Genomic DNA, 19,199 nt, shown 5'->3' on the forward strand with positions numbered 1-19,199 from the left:
TGTGTGTGTGTGTGTGTGTGTGTGTGTGTGTGTGTGTGTGTGTGTGTATATGTATGTTTTTTTTATGCTTGCTTGAGGTGGTTATTACCTTTTTGTTGAAAAAAAAAAATAAAATTGGCTAAATGGATTATGAAAACAGCAAAGAGGTTCTGACATAGCAAACATTTAACTCTCATAACTGCATCTACCTGGATACAATTGAAGGAACAATTCAAAGTTGACAAAACCTAGTTTGGAGAACTCATCGTGGAGTCCTCCTGGTGAAAGATGTTGTAGTGTGTGATCCTGTTTCTGGTGTGTCATGTAGCGTAAAACCACAATGACCTAACAGGTTGAGTAGTGTGCACAGTCCAGCAGTCTCTGCAGGATGTTGTGTATCTGTGATTGTGTGTTGCATGTGAGACCAAAGCCCTTTATCTGTGTACCTTCCTGTTTTCAGAGGCCCAGCTGTCGAGGATAACTCGTCTCTCTCTGATGATCAATGATGGCTCTGCTGATATTCTGCTTGCTCAGCAGCAGCAGCAGCCAGAGGAGTAACCGCCTTCCGTTTACTTTTGTTAACTGCATATGCTTTAAGTTGCATGTTCAGGTACAGTTCTTTTCTTTGTGTGAAGGCTCAACAGCAGCTTTTTATTTTCTAGATTAACCCGGCAGCTCATCTTTATGCTTGTTCCAGTTAAACGTGTGGTTTGAAGTGCCTTTATACAGTAATTGCGTTGATAGTTCGTTGTCAGTATCCATGTGCTCGCCCAGTGGTACTTGAAGCACTGTTGTTACAGATGACCTGTTATAACGTCACATAATTCTTTAAATCTTTTGTTTACAAAATAAAAGCTGCTCTGATGGTTGTTAAATGCAGTGTTTTTCAAGATGGTTTCTGTGTTTTGTGTGGATACATGCATGCGTTGAAGATATATTTGTGTTGGCACAATAAATATCAGTACAGATCTATGTGGTCCTGGTTTTCCTTCCGTGTTGCTCTTTACATAATGTTTGTAAAGTTCCTTCTGGGTGTTTGTCTTCTTGTCTGCAGCCCCAGTAAGAAACGTATCACCACTACCAAGAAGTATCTTTAGTGAGCTGGTGTTTCTCACATGGATACTATGAATCAAACGGACGGTATTTAATGCAAGTAAAAACTGTCAACATTGTTTCTGTTCGCTTCAGACACTACTTGTATTCTAGCAGTAATGTTTACAGAATTTGATAATCCACATCGTCTCTCTTTTCGACCATCCCAGTGTCTTATGTCTCACGTATGTCCGTGTGAATGGATGAATCCCTTTAATCATGCCTGCTATGTACTCTTACGCACTGCTGGAATTTATTTTTGAATTTGTCTGATTGTCTCTTCTCATTGGATACAAGTGCAGGACTGTTTGAAATGTGTTTACTCTGGTAACACAGAAGAAATGGTGTCTCTGTAGGTGTTCCAGATAAAATGTCTCCTGAATGAAGAGAGATGGTACAGCCTCTTAAAGGGACGGTTCATCCCAAAATATAGATTTGTCCTCTCACCTGTTGCACCAAAAAATACATTTGAAAAACTCAACAGTGAGGTCTCTTTCCAGAAATCTTGACATGGTTACTGACAAATAATCCAGACCTAGCTGTGTTGCGTTCATGTAGGAACTAGGGTTTAAAGTAAATGGCTCCTGCATGGAAACGGATATTGCTGTTGAGTTTTCCAAGTGAATTTCTTAGTGCTTTGAGCCCCACAAGCAGATCCATTATATTTAAGAGTAGGCCGATATCTCCAGACTCCAAGAAGAATCCACTACAGTTGAGAGGGAAATATGTATATGATTTGGGGGTGAACTGTCCCTTTTTAAAATGTTTCAATAAGGCCGCAATGGTTTCCAGCCCGTATGACACTGAACAGTTCCTCATCAGAATATCTCTGGAGTTTTTACAAGCATATTATTCAAAAGCTTGGGTTTTACCCTCAGATCCTGTTTGTAAGTTCATAGCATTACTAACCTGAAAGACTTAAAGCAGTTGGCAAAAGACGTATTTGTATACAAACCAGATTTATTGGGTTTCTGTTACTGTAGGAGTATAAAAGTAGAAGGCTGTTACATTGACCCAGGGTGAACAGTAGAGTTAAGGCACATGCTGTTTTTAATGCAACCTGTTAGTAAGCTTTAATGATGCTGATCTACTGACTGCATGTAGCTGCCCCCTGATGAATCAGGATGGATACATGTTAATAATTCATCTGACGTATGAGTCCTCAATCTTCCTTTGTTCTGACGCCCATTGGTTAGATACGATTCTCATTATAGGTCTTATTCCAGAATCACACTGCAATCATAGTGTAGCTCGTCTCTGTTGGAAGGTCATACATCCAAAGAGACATACGGTCTGTGTGTGAAATAACATGATCTCAGTTCACATACACTCAAAGATTAAACATGATTCAAAGCATTTCTCCAAGAACTTCCTGTTAATAGTGAAGATTTCACAAACAGTGAAAAGTGTTCAGCGACATTCAGGCCTCATGAAACAAACGCTGGTTTTATCTGTCAAGAAAACCTAAATCGGTCCTGCTGATGAGGTAGAGATTTTCTTTTCCATCTATTACGATTCCAAAATGTTATCTTTAATCTGTTTCTAGTGCCAAGGAGGCCTGGCTTGACATTTTAGGGATATGAGATGGCTCAGATGGAAGACTGAAGCACAGTGATGTTAGTTCCTTCAATGAGGTTGTCATCTTGCCCGTCGATCAGAGGGTCCCACTGATCAAAGTTCTTCCGTAGCCCTGCAAAACCCAGAAGTGAGATAGTGAGATACCGGGAGTGACTGGCTGATCGTGTGCGCTTCCTTGTTCTTACCGAGGTGGCGTTGCAGGAAGGCTAGTGTTGCTTTGTTGCAGAGGTCTATGGCGATCTCGGGGTCGATCTCTCCATTCAGCTTCATCAGCCTGCCGATCCAGTTGCGCGTCAGGAAGGTGAAGTCTGGGAAGCTCTGGTGGACTGTGCCTCTGATGAAGGAAAGCGTCGCCACAAAGTCAGTGAACGCCGTGTTTCTCACAGGATCAACGAGGCCGAAATTCAGTCCTGTGCATTTTACCTGATGGTGATCATTTTCCGCTGTATGACGGCCGAATCCAGCTTCTTCATGCGGCTGATGTTTCCCGCCCACTGAAACTTCTGTGAGTTGATGAAAAAGATGGGCTGCTTCACCCGGGCAAAGAGCTCATCGTCTAAAGGGAACATCCAGGCGTCCAGCGCTATGCCACACCTACAGGAGAGTTCAGACGGCATAATTCATATGTCGTATCATATTCCTGCTTCTCTGAAACGAGGGAATGCGACAATGGAGAAGACATGGCTATACGTTGTAAATCCACATACTTGAATTTGACCTCTTTGCACAGAGCTTCTATCACCGTTGCTCCCCCGAAGGAATGCCCCACCGCTGCTATCCTACACAGATCCATGGAGTTCTGTTGGCATGGAGGCGAGAGGAAATGGATGGTGAGTGACGACAACAATGAAAGGTCTACTACCGGTAACTGTTTGAGGATCAGCTTCAGGTTCTGCCATCAGGACACAGGTGATATTCTAGATTTTCCCTCTGGTCACCAAAATGTCATGACACAGCTGATCAAACTGAAAATGAAAGGCCTCAGGCTGAACCAAAGTGTCTAGATCTTCCCGCATTGACACACTGACACTGCTGTCTTTACATGCATGTTATTTTATTTGTACTTTTAGGACCTTACAAAGTATGTACTGTTGCATGCAGTATGCTTTCAGTTGGGACATCCTAGTCATGACATTACACTTTGAACTTTGACCCTCTTGCTCATATATCCGCTGGGTCGGAATAGAAGAACATCCCGGTACTTTTGGTGTTCTGCATTTGAAATACTATGTATTGGGACATACTACATCCTGTCATCCTAAATAGTGTGGTAGTGTGGGTACTGGAACACAGAGCGAGTGCTGTCCACAAGTTACCTAGCAGCTGGATTCTCACACGGGATCACGTGTAACATTAAACTCATCTTGTCAGGCTTCAAGTAATGCGTTTGTGTTCGGTAAGCCACAGCACGGACCAATCAGAGTCCTGTGAGGAGCTATGGCAGCTATAGGCGTGGTTTGGTTTCAGTGTGTGTGAGACAACACAACTCCTCCTAGCATCAGTTATATCAGAACTGGAGAGTATTGTCATACTCAAGATCATTTACAGACCTTGTGAGCAGTTTCATGGAGGAACTTTATTCCATAAACAATAGTTGAAACAACGATAATAACGAGGTCATGATATCTGGAAAGAGACACTTCTGTTGAGTTTGTCAAATGGTTATTTTGGAGGTTTGAGCACCACAAGCCGAGTGTCATATAGTCCCGTTATAGTGGAGAGGAGGCAGACATCTCTACAGCTGATCTCTCCAACACCAGGCAACTCACACCGAAACTATCTGGATTGATAGATAGCACTATAGCTAAAATGCTAAATAAGTATTTTTGATTTTGGGATGAACTTTCCCTTTAAGACAAGATTTTTTTCATCTTGGGTGTGTTGCAGCTGAAATGATTAGATTTCCTGGACACTATATAAATGAAAGCACTTCTACTGTAATAAAGAAAAGTAAAATAACACCTGCTCCAGCTTATAATAACTTGCTGTGAGGCACATATTTCCTCTTCATTTTCATTGTTCTGTCACTAAATCTCTATTGCTGCTGCCTTGTTGAAGGTTTTAATTCCAAAAGAAACTCATGATCTGTGTAAAACTAGAGCAAAGCTCATGATGAGTTACCTCCAACGTCATCCAGTCAAACTGTGTTTGCAAAACGTTTTGCACTGAGATCCCCGAGTTGATTTCAATGAGTCTGTCCAGAGCCAGGATGCATTCATCTGCTCTCTGTTTCACCTGCGAGAGACACAAGTGATCCACACAAGTTAGCAGAAAAGCAAAAGCATTCGCTAAATATGACCACAGCATCACATGAATCCAAACTCAGTTTAATAAAGTGCAGTATCTAAAGACAGGATGGAAGAAATGCTGAGATAAAAGTAAAATGTGAGACATACTAGATACAGAATGTAATCGACTGAGGAACAAGGATGTGGTTTCATTTGAACACCAGTGTCATGCACAGCGTTGGTTACTGAGTTGTGCAATCCAGCCTCATTGTATAAAAGAGGAATAGAGTCTCTTTCATACAGTGACTGCTAACTCACATGAGACGCTATCATTATGTGGACGAACGTGGCACATGGATGACTCCTCCCAGTACAGTACAGCTTTTATTTTCTCGTAAAGTAACTGCTGCTGACCTGTTTATTTCGGAGGGGGAATTCACTCTCCCCGTGCTGCAGACTCCTGTAGTACATCCACTCTCTCACCAGGTTGTCTGGGGTCGAGGTAGATGTTTTAGGCCCGTTCTTGTTTGCCTTCTCCGACTCCGTCTTCTCACGAAAATAATACGTAGCTGAGGCTGACTGGTCTCTGCGCGGGGAAAAAAATACACACAGTGCTGCAAAATGATACTGTGTCAAAAGCCGAGTACTGAAGAACAATAAGTATATATTACAAATATCACAGTAAATTGAATGTCTTACAGGGAAAGTGTTTTAAAGTGAGGTTGTATGAGGTACTCCTCCATAGTGTTTTACTACTGTAGATGGAGAACCAGCACGGGAGCAAAGCAATGGACTGCTGTGGATGCATTCACCTAAAAGAACCCATATCAGTGTGAGTGTACGCTATATTTACAATATATCCACCTCTTTACCTTGCTGTCAGACTTTCTAACGGGGAACTAAAGCTGTTATCTATGCTCTCTTCAAAGACACAAGACCATTGAGAAAAAGTAAATTATACCTCTCAGAACACGGGAGGTTGTTACTGTTGTCCAGGGTTAGTTTAGACTCACCAAAGTGACTCAGTAACACAAACAAAGTAAGTGATGTAGACCAGCAGCTTCTGTGTTCTGAGAGGTCACATGACAAGGAGTCTTGTGGCTTTGAAGAGAGCACAGAGAACCGTACAGTGGTGAAGATATTCTGAATATAGCGTTCGCTCGCACTGTCTAAAATAGGTCCACAGCAGTACACTGCTTTGCTCCTGTCTGCTTCTACAAACTCCATCTACTGTAGTAATACACTATGGAGAAGTACCTCATACAAGCACATTGAGAACATCACTGCAACTATTGACAACAATTGTCAGTTAGGGCCCCAGAGATTATTCTATGCTTGGTATATTATATTGGGCTTTTAGATCAGGCTCACAATACCTCCTGTTTCAGATCAACATGATGAATCACGTCGTGTGACGTATTAGTGATCTCGTCTCCGTTTCTCACACAAACTCATGCGCATGAAATGTAGTTCAGTTGCCAACTCAAGCCTGAACCTGTTTTTGTCCTTGTACAGACTCGCTAATCTTTTGCTGCAGCTCAACAGACACGACGTTGGAGGAGAAGTAACATTCTTTGTGACTGTTGTGGTAACAGACGACACCAGCTGATGTGGCAGCGTGACAAAAGCACCACTGGCTAAGCGGCTGGATTCACCACTGGTCTCCTGTTACAGCCATGAACTATGTCACAACACTGGCACATGCCTTTTCTCTCTCTGTGGCTCCAGCCTTCAACCATCAGCTAAAAATTCAGCGGAATACCACTTCAACCCACATGAGCGACAGACTGACTGTGGCCATTATGTTCTCCTCCATACGGTCCCCTTGTCTCTATACTGAAAAGAAATGTGATGACCTGGTTCGAACTATTGTCTGCACACTTACTCCACTGATTATTGTTGGCTTGGCTCGCCAGTCACCACCAACTAGAAGTTCCTCCAACTGACACGTGGCCTCAAATGTTCAGCGGACGTATTGTCAGCCTACAGTTTGAATGTAGCCAAGATTATACACAGCTTACAACATTACATATGTTTGAAGAACTGCTGTCCTCACACCCTGATTTTACTGTTTCAATGAAATAAATCCTGACATGAACATGAAGATTTAGCTAAAAGTATACTTTAAATAAATGAAATACCTGTGTTCCACGGACGCCACAATGAAGCCCTGAGAGGCCAATTCTGCACATATGGCTGAGTACAAAGTCCTATAGGAAACACCAGGGAGAAGTGAGTCACACCATTCACAGCAGCTGATACGTCAGCACAACATCCTATTCATAAAGAGTCAATTCTGTGGCAGTCTGATTGTGTCTACCTAAACGCTCCAAGGCCATGGGAGAAGATAACTACAGGACATTTTTCATTGGATTTAAACGGAGCATCCACGAAGGCTGGAATCTTAAAGGAGCCTGGAACAGACAGATGGAAAAACGAGCTATTTAAAGCACAACACCAGTTCAGTAGAAGTTATGGAAATGTCCTAAAGCATTCTGTTGTGTTGTTGATGTCCCCAAATTCCAGGCACTTGCTGGTTCCCATACATTTGTACAGTGTGAACATTAACATGCAGAATTGAAACTTCCCAGAGTTAGTTCATTCATAAACTCTAGTGAACACCATTTCTGCTTTCATTGTTGCTTGGTAATGCGGTTGACAGTGCAGATTGATGTGCAGCAATAAGACAAAAGAAACTACACTGAGCTGATTTAAACACTGTAGAGAAATGAGGTGAAACCAACTCGATATAAAAACACCTGGAAATGTATATTACATTTGTCAAAAAACAGCACACACTTGTTTAAAACACATTTGACATGTTCTTCATACTCCTAATTAGAGTTAAATTACCAAAGAGGTAGTTGAAAATCCTTTCACTCAGAGCCCTGTTGATTTTCAGAAAGTCTGCCAGACCGTTGAAATACTCCACGCACGGCACCCAGTCCGGTTTTTCTGCTTTTTCAGTCTCTTGACAAGGATAGTAGAGTCGGAAGAAGCTGCCCTGTTAAAGAAGCAGACGTAGCAGAGACAGAAACATGCTACTGTCATGTGATCAACCAAGTGTCCCAAATATCTTCTTCACAAATCGTGTACATTTGTGTTTGTTGTGTACAGATTTTCTTTCTCATGCTGAACTTTGAAACTCCTTTCCTTGTTGCAAGTGTGACCTATTAATGTTGTGATGGAATGAATCATCAACTTCTTATTGGTGCTGATTTAATAGTTTGATAGCAGCTATACTAGCTGTGACCGATGACAGTACAGGACATGCTCAGATAAGCTGCTCATTTGGAGAACAGTGGCTTTAACTAATGCTGAAATTCAGTGGTATGCTCGTTGCATATCTCAATAAAAAGTGACACATTTACACACGTGTGGTTGTGCTTTTACCTGAGCAGTGTGGTCCATCATGAAGTCGGTGCAGCCCACAGCATTGGGGCCCTTGCCGGGAGGGATCCCGAGATTACTGCAGGTGTTCCCCATGGCGAAGAAACCGAGCGCGTACCTCCTCTGCTCTGTCAGGTGAAGACAACATATTCAGCTACAGCAAGCAATGCCGATGACCTGTAAGTCATGACTCATGGTAGAGATAGCATGACTTGACAAAAAGCACTGAGACTACTTTACTAGATACAAGAACAGTATCAAAATGTCTTGTTTTTCTTCCCCTTACATTATTAGTGATACTACCCCTGTTACTGTATGATAGATTACACAGTGTATTGTAATTACACTTGTATATGCGGTTATCTTCTGTTTTTTGACCGCTTATTGCATTTGAGTGAGCAAGAACAATAACTAACGTTAAGTTCACCAGATATAACTGAGCGCGTGCCAAAGTTCACTTAATGTAACAATAATACGCAACATTTCAGCTGGTTTCCACTGAGTATAGCTGTTGAGGAAATGTATGTATTTACGCTCTCAATACAAAAGTAGCGGTTACCTGTCCTTGACCCCTCGTATATCCTCTTGCCTAATAACTGTACAAGTCCTCTATGACGTAACATCGACCACGGTAGTTTCAAAAGCGAGATTTACCTCGGTTTCTTCTGGTTAGCTGTTAGCGACAAAAACACACTAATATAACGTTAACTGTTTCACAAAAAAACGAGACCTACCAGAGATACAGAAGTAGCCGGGTGCCAATGTTACTACATCAGTTTCGCAACATTACTACGTAACTATTTTTTTGTCTCTCGAGATAAACCCACGGGTACGAGTCACTAGGGAGTGGTTTGACCTGACAGCTGGTTAGTGTTAGCGAGCCACTACTAGCATGGAAGGGAGCTAAACCAGAGCAGTGAATGGAATGTGTTTATTCCTTCTTATGGTTTGTTCACTGCACCGCACGGAGCAGTCGCCCCGCCTCTGGCTGCCTAAAAACATCCTCCAATGTAAAATGTAACACAGTGTCATTTAACCTCCCCAGATACCAAAATAGGCGAAGGGCTGGGCACCAAGCTCATGGTCCTCATAATCACAATATAGGCTTCTTTATGTCTGTCCTGCAGTGTCCCAGGTAAAACGGGGTAACCTCGTCTATATATGGCTCTGGTTAGAGTCAGTGAATCTGATTGACAGCCCTGCAGTCTCGGCACGTGCGTTTGTTGACAATAATTATCTTGTATTGACGGTTTTTCGTTAATATTTTTTAATAAGTAGTGCTTTTTTCAGGGCAGTTACAAATAAACAAAAACGTGCTGCTTTGTTCGGTATTTCGCGCATATTGTCCTGCTGTGGCTTGAGAAACACTCCGCCCCCGTAGAGGGCAGTAGAGGGCGAAAGTCCCAGAAACTAAGCGAGCGGAGTCTGTAGAAGGATGCAGTGTTAGCGAAGCCAACTAGTGTTAATTATATCCAACGTTCACTTATCAGAGTTAAACATGAAATTGGTGAGTTACCCGACTGTTAGCATAATCAAAGTAGCAAATTCAACCCCATTTGACGGTAAAAATGCGTTACTAAATCATTTAGTATACCTTAAGTTAAAGCTACTCTGTTAGCGTAGCAGCTAACGTCAATAGCCAACGTCAATAGCCCTGTGTGCTCCCGTCTCGTTAACTGTGGCTAACGTTAATCAGGCAGCCAACAGCTATGCTATGTAAACTATTGAACGTATGCAGTCCATAGTGATAGTAAATTACTGACTCAGCTGGTTGACTTGATGCTGATGAATGGAGCATTTAGTTCTTATAATGAATCAACATTACATCTGCGTGTGTGAACTACAGACTCTCCAATGTGACATGTACTAAATGTGATGTCCTGTCTATCCTGTATCTGTCATGTATTGTGTTGTTATGTCCACGTGCGTCTCTTAATCGCTCTCCTTCCTTCTCTCAGTATTGTCTGTCTGGTCATCCTACACTGCCTTGCAATGTCCTCAAATTCAAATCCACCACCATCATGCTGGACTGTGGACTGGACACCACCTCTGTCCTCAACTTCCTGCCCCTTCCTCTGGTGCACAGGTGAGTGAATGGCGTCAGCAGCAGTGGCTTCATTTAGTTATTCATTCATTCATTCATTCATGTATGAGTGGTAGTCCTGAATTTTTCATTTTTTGTTCTTATTCAGCCCAAGACTCTCCAAGCTACCTAGTTGGGTCTCTAAGGATGGAACAATAAACTTGGAGAAGGTATGACAATCTGTTTCTGTTGTATTTAATTCACTTAACTTCAACTTGTGTTTGATTGTTGCTTTTTGAGATTACATGAAGTTGTTTCTGTCTCTATAAAGTGTAAATGCATCAGGATGTGTCTGTGATGAAGGGCTACAACAGTAAACAAACCTTTCCTTTCCATCTTTCCAGGAGCTGAAGGAGTGTGCAGGAAGAGTGTTTGTGGACTCACAGCCAGAGTTCTGTCTCCCTGAGGTAGTAAACCCAGCCGACACACACACAGTATATTTAGACAATGTCCATTTATTTTGTATTACTTAAGAAATCAGTGCATTACTTCAAATGAATGATTTGGCTGCAGGAAAGTATAATGCAAGCATGCATAGGACAGACTGTATGACTAGAACAATGTACCAGCTCAAACTTTCCATTCACAGTTGTTAATATTATCATTACTTCCTAAGGCCAGTTATTCAGATTCAAGTTACAATACATGCTGTACATAGTATGATAATACATATTTGGTCTAAATAAACTTTCTTTCCCATTTAAATTGGCCACAGAGAGAACTGCTGGATCTATCTACTGTTGATGTCATCCTGGTCTCCAACTACCACTGTATGATGGCCCTGCCTTACATCACTGAACACACAGGCTTCACTGGGACAGTGTATGCCACTGAACCCACCCTGCAGATTGGCAGGTGAGGAGATACAAGGGAACGTCACCATATTGTTTTTATTTCATTCAAAGGGAAAATTATTTCAACCGTTTTTCCTCATTTCAATCATTGTTTGAAAAAAACAAAAAACAAAAACAGAGATTGGCTGTGGTTTCTCATGTTTAAGAAATGCATATCATTGCTGTTGTTTTCCTCAGGCTGTTGATGGAGGAGCTGGTGAACTTCATGGAGAGAGTTCCTAAAGCCCATTCTGCCACCTGCTGGAAAACCAAGGAAATACAAAGGCAAGAAAACTGTTGAGAAAAACATACAAACTCTGTCGTCTTTTTCTCTGGATAGTTGTAGAAAATATTTATTTGTAAAAAAAAATCACATTGGAAAATATTGTTTATCTTAAGATTTTAAAATGTAACATCTCATACTATCTTTGACCTCTAACGTGTCAGTGTCTCTGTCTCTTATATTATCATTACTGTATGATGTTAGGATGCTCCCTGGGTCGCTGAAGGATGCAGTAGATGTGTGGGCGTGGAAACGAAGCTACAGCATTCAGGAGGTCAACTCTGCCCTCAGCAAAGTGCAGCTCGTGGGTTATTCACAGAAAGTGGTAAGAACCTCTTTTCTCCTACACTGTCTGCACAGTGCAGATGTAATGCTTAGTACACACCCAAAGCTCTAAGATTAAAGGGAAAAGAGTGGACGTTTTCATTTGATCAGAAAGAGTGTTTATGTTTGTCTCATGCGGGACCTTCCTCACACTGTAAATGCAGGATTGTTAGTATTGTAGTGTGAGAGGGTCCTGCCCAACGGAAAGAAAGGCAGGATCGCACCTAACACGGTGTGTAGTCCGACCTCCGGGGATTAGTGTCCCTCTGGATGAGTCGGAAGTGTACCTTCGGCCTTTTATCTCACCCTGTATCTGAGTCGTTAGGATTTCGGAATTATTGTCTTTCTGAGAGTCTTGTACGGCTACGACCTAGGCGCTCTCAGTAGGATGTAACCCTAACACCCCGTATGAGTAGTTAGGTAGAACGTCTGTAAATACTGCCTATTTTAGTTTTCTCACCATTTTTGATTAACACATCCAAATCTTCACCCAGGGAACTCACCTTAAGCTCCTCTGGTAGAGTCAGTCGTCACATCTGTATCACACGTTTCCAGGACAGGGGAAGAGGGGTAACTTACTCTAAAAACCAGAGTCTTCAGTTTGAGTCCCAGTCGCTTACAAATGGTAAGGCTGTGTTTTTATTAAAGTTTTCTCAAAGCAGTTCTATAAAACAATTTCAACTCAAGGAAAGTCTATGTGGTGCAAAATATATCAGTCACTGTAAGCTGTCTTCTGATAGCAGAAACGTCTCACAGGGTCTTCTATAAAAGAAGGGCAGTCTAGTCTCTAAACTGGGAAAAAGCAGCTCTCCTTCTGAAGGTCTACCAGTCACCCCTGAGGGTGAAGAGTCCAGTCACCCCTGAGGGTGAAGAGTCCAGTCACCCCTGAGGGTGAAGAGTCCGGTCACCCCTGAGGGTGAAGAGTCCGGTCACCCCTGAGGGTGAAGAGTCCGGTCACCCCTGAGGGTGAAGCCTTTTTGCTCTGTTTCACTGCTGCTTATCTGAGGTTGGAACCTCCCTCAAAATCATGCGTCAGTCACACATGAGTTATCCTGGATGTTTAACTGGTTTGATCCTGTTTGAACAGGATGAATTATATAAGGCTTGAGTGACTTTTTTACATAAAAAGTGTAAACAAGTTATATGTTGTAATGGTTATACTTTTATGCTTTCATATTTTTCTACAATCTCTTAACAGTATGCTTCCACATACTACTAAGATACCTGTATCTGTCCTCTTTCTGCTTTTCTATATTTTGTGCTCTCACAGTGACGACTTCTCTCTGTCTCCAGGAGTTGTTTGGAGCGGTCCAGGTCTCCCCCTTAAGCTCTGGTTACTCATTGGGGAGCTCCAACTGGATCATCCAGTCTCACCATGAGAAGGTTTCCTATGTGTCGGGCTCGTCCCTCCTCACCACACATCCACAGGTAGGTCCAACAGACCCAGCAGTACACACGAGGCCTGATATGAACCTGCAATGGTTAAGAATGTGATGCGTCCGTCCGTCCGTCCCATTCTGGTGAACACGATATCTCAAGAACGCCGGGAGGTGAAGGGATGACATTTTGGACAGACATGAATGCATTTTGACTAGTTGGCGGAGGCATGCAACTATGAGGCAGTAATTCTAGTGCCCCCCCCGCGAGCAAATGTTTGAGACAAATAGGGGAAAACAAACTAACTCGTTCTTTAATAAACTCACTTGAACTCCTTCTCTTCTGCCAGCCGATGGACCAAAGCTCCCTCAAGAACTGTGATGTTCTGATCCTGACAGGCCTCACCCAGATGCCCACCGCCAACCCAGACGGCATGCTGGGAGAATTCTGCAGCAACCTCGGTAGGTACTGGATGATTTAAATGTATGTTGTATTAACGTTTCAAAATGTAAATGAAATGAGTACATGTAGAATATGTAAGTAAATCACATTGCTGATTCTAATATTCGTGTTTATTATTCATCTCTGCCTGTAGCCATGACGATTCGAGCAGGAGGCAACGTGCTGGTGCCGTGCTACTCGTCGGGGGTGATCTATGACCTGCTAGAGTGTCTGTACCAGTTCATCGACAGCGCCAACCTGGGGACCACGCCCTTCTACTTCATCTCACCCGTCGCCAACAGCTCGCTGGAGTTCTCTCAGATCTTCGCTGAGTGGTGAGGAGCTGTTTGTTGAAACGGTCCTAGAAATCTGTTGTCCACAACCTAGAAGGAAACCAGCAATGAGAGAGAAGGAAATGATACAGATATGGTGATGGGTCAAGATAAAACCAACATACAGCAACAGATGTTGTGTATGTCCAAGCTGGCTTCTTGTTTTCTATCAGAATATGTGTAAAAAAACAAAAACGTCTTTTTTTTTTTTTTTTTTCTTGATCTGGGTACAAATATTGTATCCTTTGACTGGAGAAGTCTCACAGCTACTTTGTATTGTCATTTCTGTGAAACGGCTGTTTTCAAAGTCAGAACGAGCTGTAAACCAAGCTTATTAATTGTAGTGCTGATTGGCGGTGGCTGTGGAGAGTTGCGGTCACCTGATACCGCGGTGCTTGTTCTCAGACACCGTTTGATTGTTCTCTGGGATCATTCTGGGATATTCTGATTTGATTTACGTTTTTTCCCCCTTTTTTAGGCTCTGCCACAACAAGCAATCAAAGGTGTATCTTCCAGAGCCTCCATTCCCTCATGCAGAGGTGAGTCCTGTTGCTGCTGCGTTTCCGCCCAGTGAAGAACAATGCTGCGTTTCAGAGAAAGAGGATAGTTGGAAATGCTGTTTTCTGCTAGCAAATGACAACTGAAGTGACACTGCAAACCAGTAAAAGCTCTGAGAGTTATCTGACATCCGAGAACAAGTGCACGGTGTTTACCTTAGCGAGACTCTTTGAATCACTGGTAAAAGAGGGCACCGTTATTACAATATGCATTTCATTAAATACACATCCAACAAACAACACTTTATTTTGGGCACTGTCAGTGTATGCAGCAGCAGAAGAGGGTCATTTGGTCCTCACAGCACAGATGGCCATGGTCCCATTCAAAGTGTTGACGAAGAAGCTTGCTTCATGTACTGCTGTCTCACAATACAACTCCTGTGTTTTTGTCTCAGTTGATCCAAACCAACAAGCTGAAGCACTACTCCAGTATTCATGGAGACTTCAGCAGTGAGTTCCGTCAGCCGTGTGTGGTGTTCACCGGTCACCCCTCTCTGCGCTTCGGGGACGTGGTTCACTTCATGGAGCTGTGGGGCAAATCCAGCCTGAACACCATCATCTTTACTGGTAACTACGACTGTATTCACTGGACATGACGTGAACGCTACTCTTGTGGAAGCTTCTGTGACTTTTCTTTCTTCCCACCAGAGCCAGACTTCTCTTACCTGGATGCTTTGGCTCCCTACCAGCCTCTGGCCATGAAGTGTGTTTACTGTCCCATCGACACACGGCTCAACTTCCACCAAGTATCAAAGCTGCTCAAGGAGGTCCAGGTACGGTCAACACTACCGTCATGTAGAGCCTCGACGATGACATTAATCTGCAACTATTTTTAATGAATCTGATTCCAGCTGTTTTAAATGTGAATACTTTCTTTTCTTTACTCATATATGACAGTAGAGTGAATATCTTTGAGGAGTCATTTCGGGCTTTGGGAAACAGTTTTCACCATGTTCCTGACATTTTATGGCCCAAACAACTAATCGACAGATTAATCGGCAATGAAAATAATCGTTAGTTGCAGCCCTATTGTCATTGTACCAACCCTCTAATAGATGTGGTGAATGTACTGTTAGCACTTCCCTTTACCAATTCCAGTGGCTTGTAAGAGAAATAAGCTGATTTTTGTAACTGGATTGCAACCTACATGAACAGAGTTTATTTAAGGTGAGGTGGAAGAAAGATATCATGATTGTCCATCTCAGAAATGGCTGCCTCATGTTTTATTACATGCAACAAGCAAATAATCATGGAGTCAGTAGAAGTCCTGTGGGAGAAACGGGAGGATGGAAACAATTTCACGAGCTACAAGGCACAAACAAGATAATGACACACTGCAGTCCTGGAAGAGTTTCAGTTGACCCTGTTGTTGTTCTTGATGGATGCGATGTGTAAACCTTTTAAATGGAGTTAATGCTTCTATTTGTTTCACATGCTTCAGTTTGTCCCGCATCATATTATACATAGGGAAAGATATCAAACTTTAGTGATTATCAAATCAAGCAGAACTCTTCCCTTAAACAGTTGTGCTGCTCTTGGCCTTAAACGTCTGTGAATAGGTGCAGCTTTCATGAGATTGTTTTATTTAGTTATGCTAGAACTTAGGCTTTTATTAGCATGCTTGCTCAAGTACAAGCTCACAGAGCTGCTTGTTCTTCAGTACACAGCATCTGATTGTGTCTCCTGAGGAAGTAGCGATGGAGTGTATTTTATTTAGCTGTTTGGATGTCTCCTGTCCTGCAGCCCCTCCATGTGGTGTGTCCAGAGCAGTACACCCAGCCTCCTCTGACCCAGTCCCACCGCTCTGATCTGATGCTGGAGCTGCAGCCCCCTCCGATGCCCTACAGACGCTGTTCTGTGCTCAACCTGCCCTTCAGACGCCGCTATGAACGGGTCTACATCCTGCCTGAGGTCAGAGCAGGAGCTCCCACAGTGGGCATGAATATAGTCTACTTAAACCTGTCCGCTTAAAGGGACCCAAATAGACAATGTTGAATACAAGATCAAATCCATGCCTTTGGAAACAGGGTGTTGATTGCATATTTTGAATTCTCTCATGTGTTGGTAAGAGACGATGTCATATAGTGTATACAGACTTGTCTGAATTATAGATTGAACTACATTATAGAAATATTTCACATCCTGTCAGCACAGGTGGCTAGTTTTCAAGTGTAAAATTCTGATTCCTCAATTCCAGCTGGCCAACTCCCTGGTGCCCTCTGAGATTAAACCCGGCGTTTCCCTGGCAACTGTGTCTGCAGTGTTGCACTCCAAGGACAACAAACACACGCTACAAGTGAGTCATGTGAATATGTGTCACAAAACGGGTAGATTCATGTGTAAATATGGACAACATTGCTTCACAGGAGCAATAATTGAAGTTTTTTTTCCACTCCTGTGTTGCCAGTCGGTGCCCAAACCCCCTCCAGCGCCCCCCAGCAAGAAGAGGAAACGGGTCCTGGAGGAGCCTCCAGTCCTGCTGGCCCCCAAACCCCTGCTGAGTGGAGCTGTGCCACTGGAAGCTTTCCTGGCCACATTGCAAAAGGTGTGAAATCTGCAGACATCTGTGGAAACCTCATTTGTTTTTATAGCAGCCAGCTGTTACAGTTTTTTGTCCTACAAAATAAATTGCTGCTCATTGCTGTCTTTAGTGTTCCCAAAGGAGATGGTTACAGCCAAGAGTCTCTTCCCATATGACATTAAAGTCTCCTCACGCATAACATTGGGATTAACAGTGTTTTTATAGCAGAGGCCAGGGATTTAACCCCAGCAGATTCAAATGCATCTATAAATTACCAAGCACTAGTAGGGGCAAGTTCTCCTCCTCTTTAAGCAGAAAATAACACTTTCTGTGTGATACAACTATTACATTGACTCAAGCCTTTTTGTGCAATATTTTTGTATTTATTGCTGAATGACATGCAGAAAAAACCCTCTTTAAAAGCTGTGGGTGACTAAAGGTAATCCCCGGCTCTTTGATAACAGAGTGAGGCGGTTAACTATGGAAGCTCCAATGACAACACATCTGTCAGTGACGGACAGGTACAACTTTGCTAGGGCCACGCCCCCTCACATCACCACATCCGACGGACCCCTAACAAATGTCTATGCAAGAAAGGAAGTGATGGTGAAACACTTACTTTAAGTAACCCAAATGTCTTTGTCTGTTGTTTGGGGCTTTTACTATAGGATATATATAGATCACTCCAGGACTGCATACATTTCCCTAAACTCATAGTGTAGAGCCAGTCATTAATTATCACAGGGAGCTTGGCAGGTTTGCAGGTGAGCCCCGAGGCATCCAGCCTGTAAAACCTCACAAAAGTGTGAGACGTAGCCCAGCTCGCTGCAGCACAGATATCCTGCACTAAGTGGCCAACGGCCTGGAGGGAGCGGCCCCCCTCAGAGGCGCGTGAGCTCCCCCTGTTGGGATTATGGTGCCATGACATTGTTTTGTTTGTTTTAGGGGGAGCATTTCGCCCTCAGCCTGGCTGCGAATATGCAAACTTTATTTCTTTGTTTTTTGAACTGGGTGGAAGCGAGGACTTGTGAGGAGTCGGTCGACTGTGCTAATGTGAGGGGGCGTGGCCCTAGCACAGTTCGACCTGTCTGCCACTGACAGGCGTGAAGTGATTGGAGCTTCCATAGTGAAACTCGGAAGGATCCTAGAAAAAGAAGTTGATTGTGAATTTATCTCCTCCTCCCTGCAGCACGGTATCACAGAGGTCAAAGTGGAGGAGACGGCGGACGGACACATTCTGCACCTGCAGGCGGAGGACACGCTGATTCAGCTGGAGGAGGACGGGACACACATCGTCTGTGACAACAACGAGCCGCTGCGGACCACGCTGAGAGATCTGGTGCTCCGCTTCCTGCAGAAACTCTGACCCCCAGCCTCCTCATGCGTCACTCGGGTTCAGTGTTTCTGCTCTTTGGGACTATGGATAGAAGAAAGCAGTGATGGAGGAGGAGGACATGGTCTGTCCCCACCTCAGTAACTGCAACTGTTACAGTACTTTCACTGTAAATTCCAGTTATATTTTATAAAATAGTATTTTGTATTAAAAGTTTTTTTTCCAAGAGATCGCTTGTCCATCACTGCTACTTCTCCATTCAGGGAACTGTAGTAAAGTAAACCACAACAGTGAAGATGTCAGTGCCGGGCTGTGCATTTTATACCTGGGCCTTCACTGTTGCCCTGCAGCTGAAATACCACCTTATAATCACATGATGGCGCCAGAGTTATTTGTTTCTAAGGCTGTAACTATGTACGTAATAAATGTACGTACCTATGTATGTAACGTTCGGTACAAGACTTACAATATGTTTGAATAGTACTAGAGCATCTGGAAAATGCAGAAGCTTATATTCAGGAAAATATGTTTTCTGCACTCATGGAGGACAGTGGTTCTCAGCTGGTCTGGCTGTGGGACCCAACATCACTCCTTAATGACAAGTCACGCCCCAAAGAGATCATCTTAGGATTTTACTTTCACAACTTGAGCATTGTACGTACTACTCTGCAGTGTCTTTCCTCGTCTCATTCCTCTGTGTCATGGTGCATCTCACTCAGTCAGAATGCCCATATTTGATTGGCTGAGCTGCATCACGTGATGTGATTCACTACCCGACAGCCTCTGCTGTTAGTTTCACGATAGTCACGTGGTCGCCCACTGACGAATCTCTGCACCTCGCGGCAGAG

General features: G+C 43.2%; 3 protein-coding genes across 5 annotated transcripts in view; 2 read left to right on the top strand and 1 right to left on the bottom strand.

Annotated features, from left to right (window-relative positions):
- tdrd6a (tudor domain containing 6a) overlaps window positions 1-951 on the top strand; it is a 39,467-nt gene extending 38,516 nt beyond the window's left edge. Inside the window, 1 exon segment of the mRNA XM_031872830.1 lies at window positions 440-951. Within this exon segment, the coding sequence (XP_031728690.1) occupies window positions 440-537 (98 nt within the window). The 3' untranslated portion in view covers window positions 538-951.
- Window positions 952-2,012: 1,061 nt separating this feature from the next.
- pla2g7 (phospholipase A2, group VII (platelet-activating factor acetylhydrolase, plasma)) lies at window positions 2,013-9,202 on the bottom strand. 3 transcript variants are annotated; one of them, XM_031872833.1, is made up of 11 exons: window positions 9,002-9,202; window positions 8,271-8,390; window positions 7,731-7,881; window positions 7,198-7,291; window positions 7,019-7,087; window positions 5,292-5,463; window positions 4,771-4,884; window positions 3,357-3,448; window positions 3,073-3,243; window positions 2,835-2,983; window positions 2,013-2,761 (listed from the first exon to the last, which is right to left on the bottom strand). In XM_031872833.1, exons 2-11 carry the CDS (start codon window positions 8,361-8,363, stop codon window positions 2,661-2,663), a joined length of 1,206 nt encoding a protein of 401 aa, XP_031728693.1. In that variant the 5' UTR covers window positions 8,364-8,390; window positions 9,002-9,202; the 3' UTR covers window positions 2,013-2,660. The 3 variants fall into 3 exon arrangements, with proteins under 3 accessions (XP_031728693.1, XP_031728692.1, XP_031728691.1); XM_031872832.1 differs by having other exon boundaries at window positions 8,271-8,395; window positions 9,002-9,201; XM_031872831.1 differs by lacking the exon at window positions 9,002-9,202 and adding an exon at window positions 8,827-8,995 and having other exon boundaries at window positions 8,271-8,395.
- Window positions 9,203-9,677: 475 nt separating this feature from the next.
- On the top strand, window positions 9,678-18,579 carry ints9 (integrator complex subunit 9). The gene is made up of 17 exons (XM_031872862.1): window positions 9,678-9,774; window positions 10,226-10,353; window positions 10,460-10,520; window positions 10,695-10,757; window positions 11,066-11,205; window positions 11,382-11,468; window positions 11,671-11,791; window positions 13,084-13,218; window positions 13,517-13,628; window positions 13,763-13,943; window positions 14,419-14,479; window positions 14,893-15,064; window positions 15,146-15,270; window positions 16,241-16,408; window positions 16,695-16,793; window positions 16,905-17,042; window positions 18,208-18,579. The coding sequence occupies exons 1-17, from the start codon at window positions 9,766-9,768 to the stop codon at window positions 18,382-18,384; spliced, it is 1,977 nt and encodes a 658-aa protein (XP_031728722.1). The 5' UTR covers window positions 9,678-9,765; the 3' UTR covers window positions 18,385-18,579.
- Window positions 18,580-19,199: the final 620 nt, after the last annotated feature.

This window comes from Anarrhichthys ocellatus, unplaced genomic scaffold, assembly GCF_004355925.1.
Source record: "Anarrhichthys ocellatus isolate YVR2014 unplaced genomic scaffold, GSC_Weel_1.0 scaffold66, whole genome shotgun sequence".
NCBI lineage: Eukaryota > Metazoa > Chordata > Actinopteri > Perciformes > Anarhichadidae > Anarrhichthys > Anarrhichthys ocellatus.

Bases quoted from the DNA above. Each gene is read 5' to 3' on its own strand.
- pla2g7 (XM_031872831.1), bottom strand. From the start codon at position 8,890: ATGTTACGTCATAGAGGACTTGTACAGTTATTAGGCAAGAGGATATAC. The intron at 7,292-7,730 runs GTAATTTAACTC...TGTCTGTTCCAG, and splicing joins GATTTTCAACTACCTCTTTG to GCTCCTTTAAGATTCCAGCC. The intron at 5,464-7,018 runs GTATTTCATTTA...TTCCCCGCGCAG, and splicing joins GTGGCGTCCGTGGAACACAG to AGACCAGTCAGCCTCAGCTA.
- ints9 (XM_031872862.1), top strand. The intron at 11,206-11,381 runs GTGAGGAGATAC...TGTTTTCCTCAG, and splicing joins CCCACCCTGCAGATTGGCAG to GCTGTTGATGGAGGAGCTGG. The intron at 14,480-14,892 runs GTGAGTCCTGTT...TTTTTGTCTCAG, and splicing joins CTCCATTCCCTCATGCAGAG to TTGATCCAAACCAACAAGCT.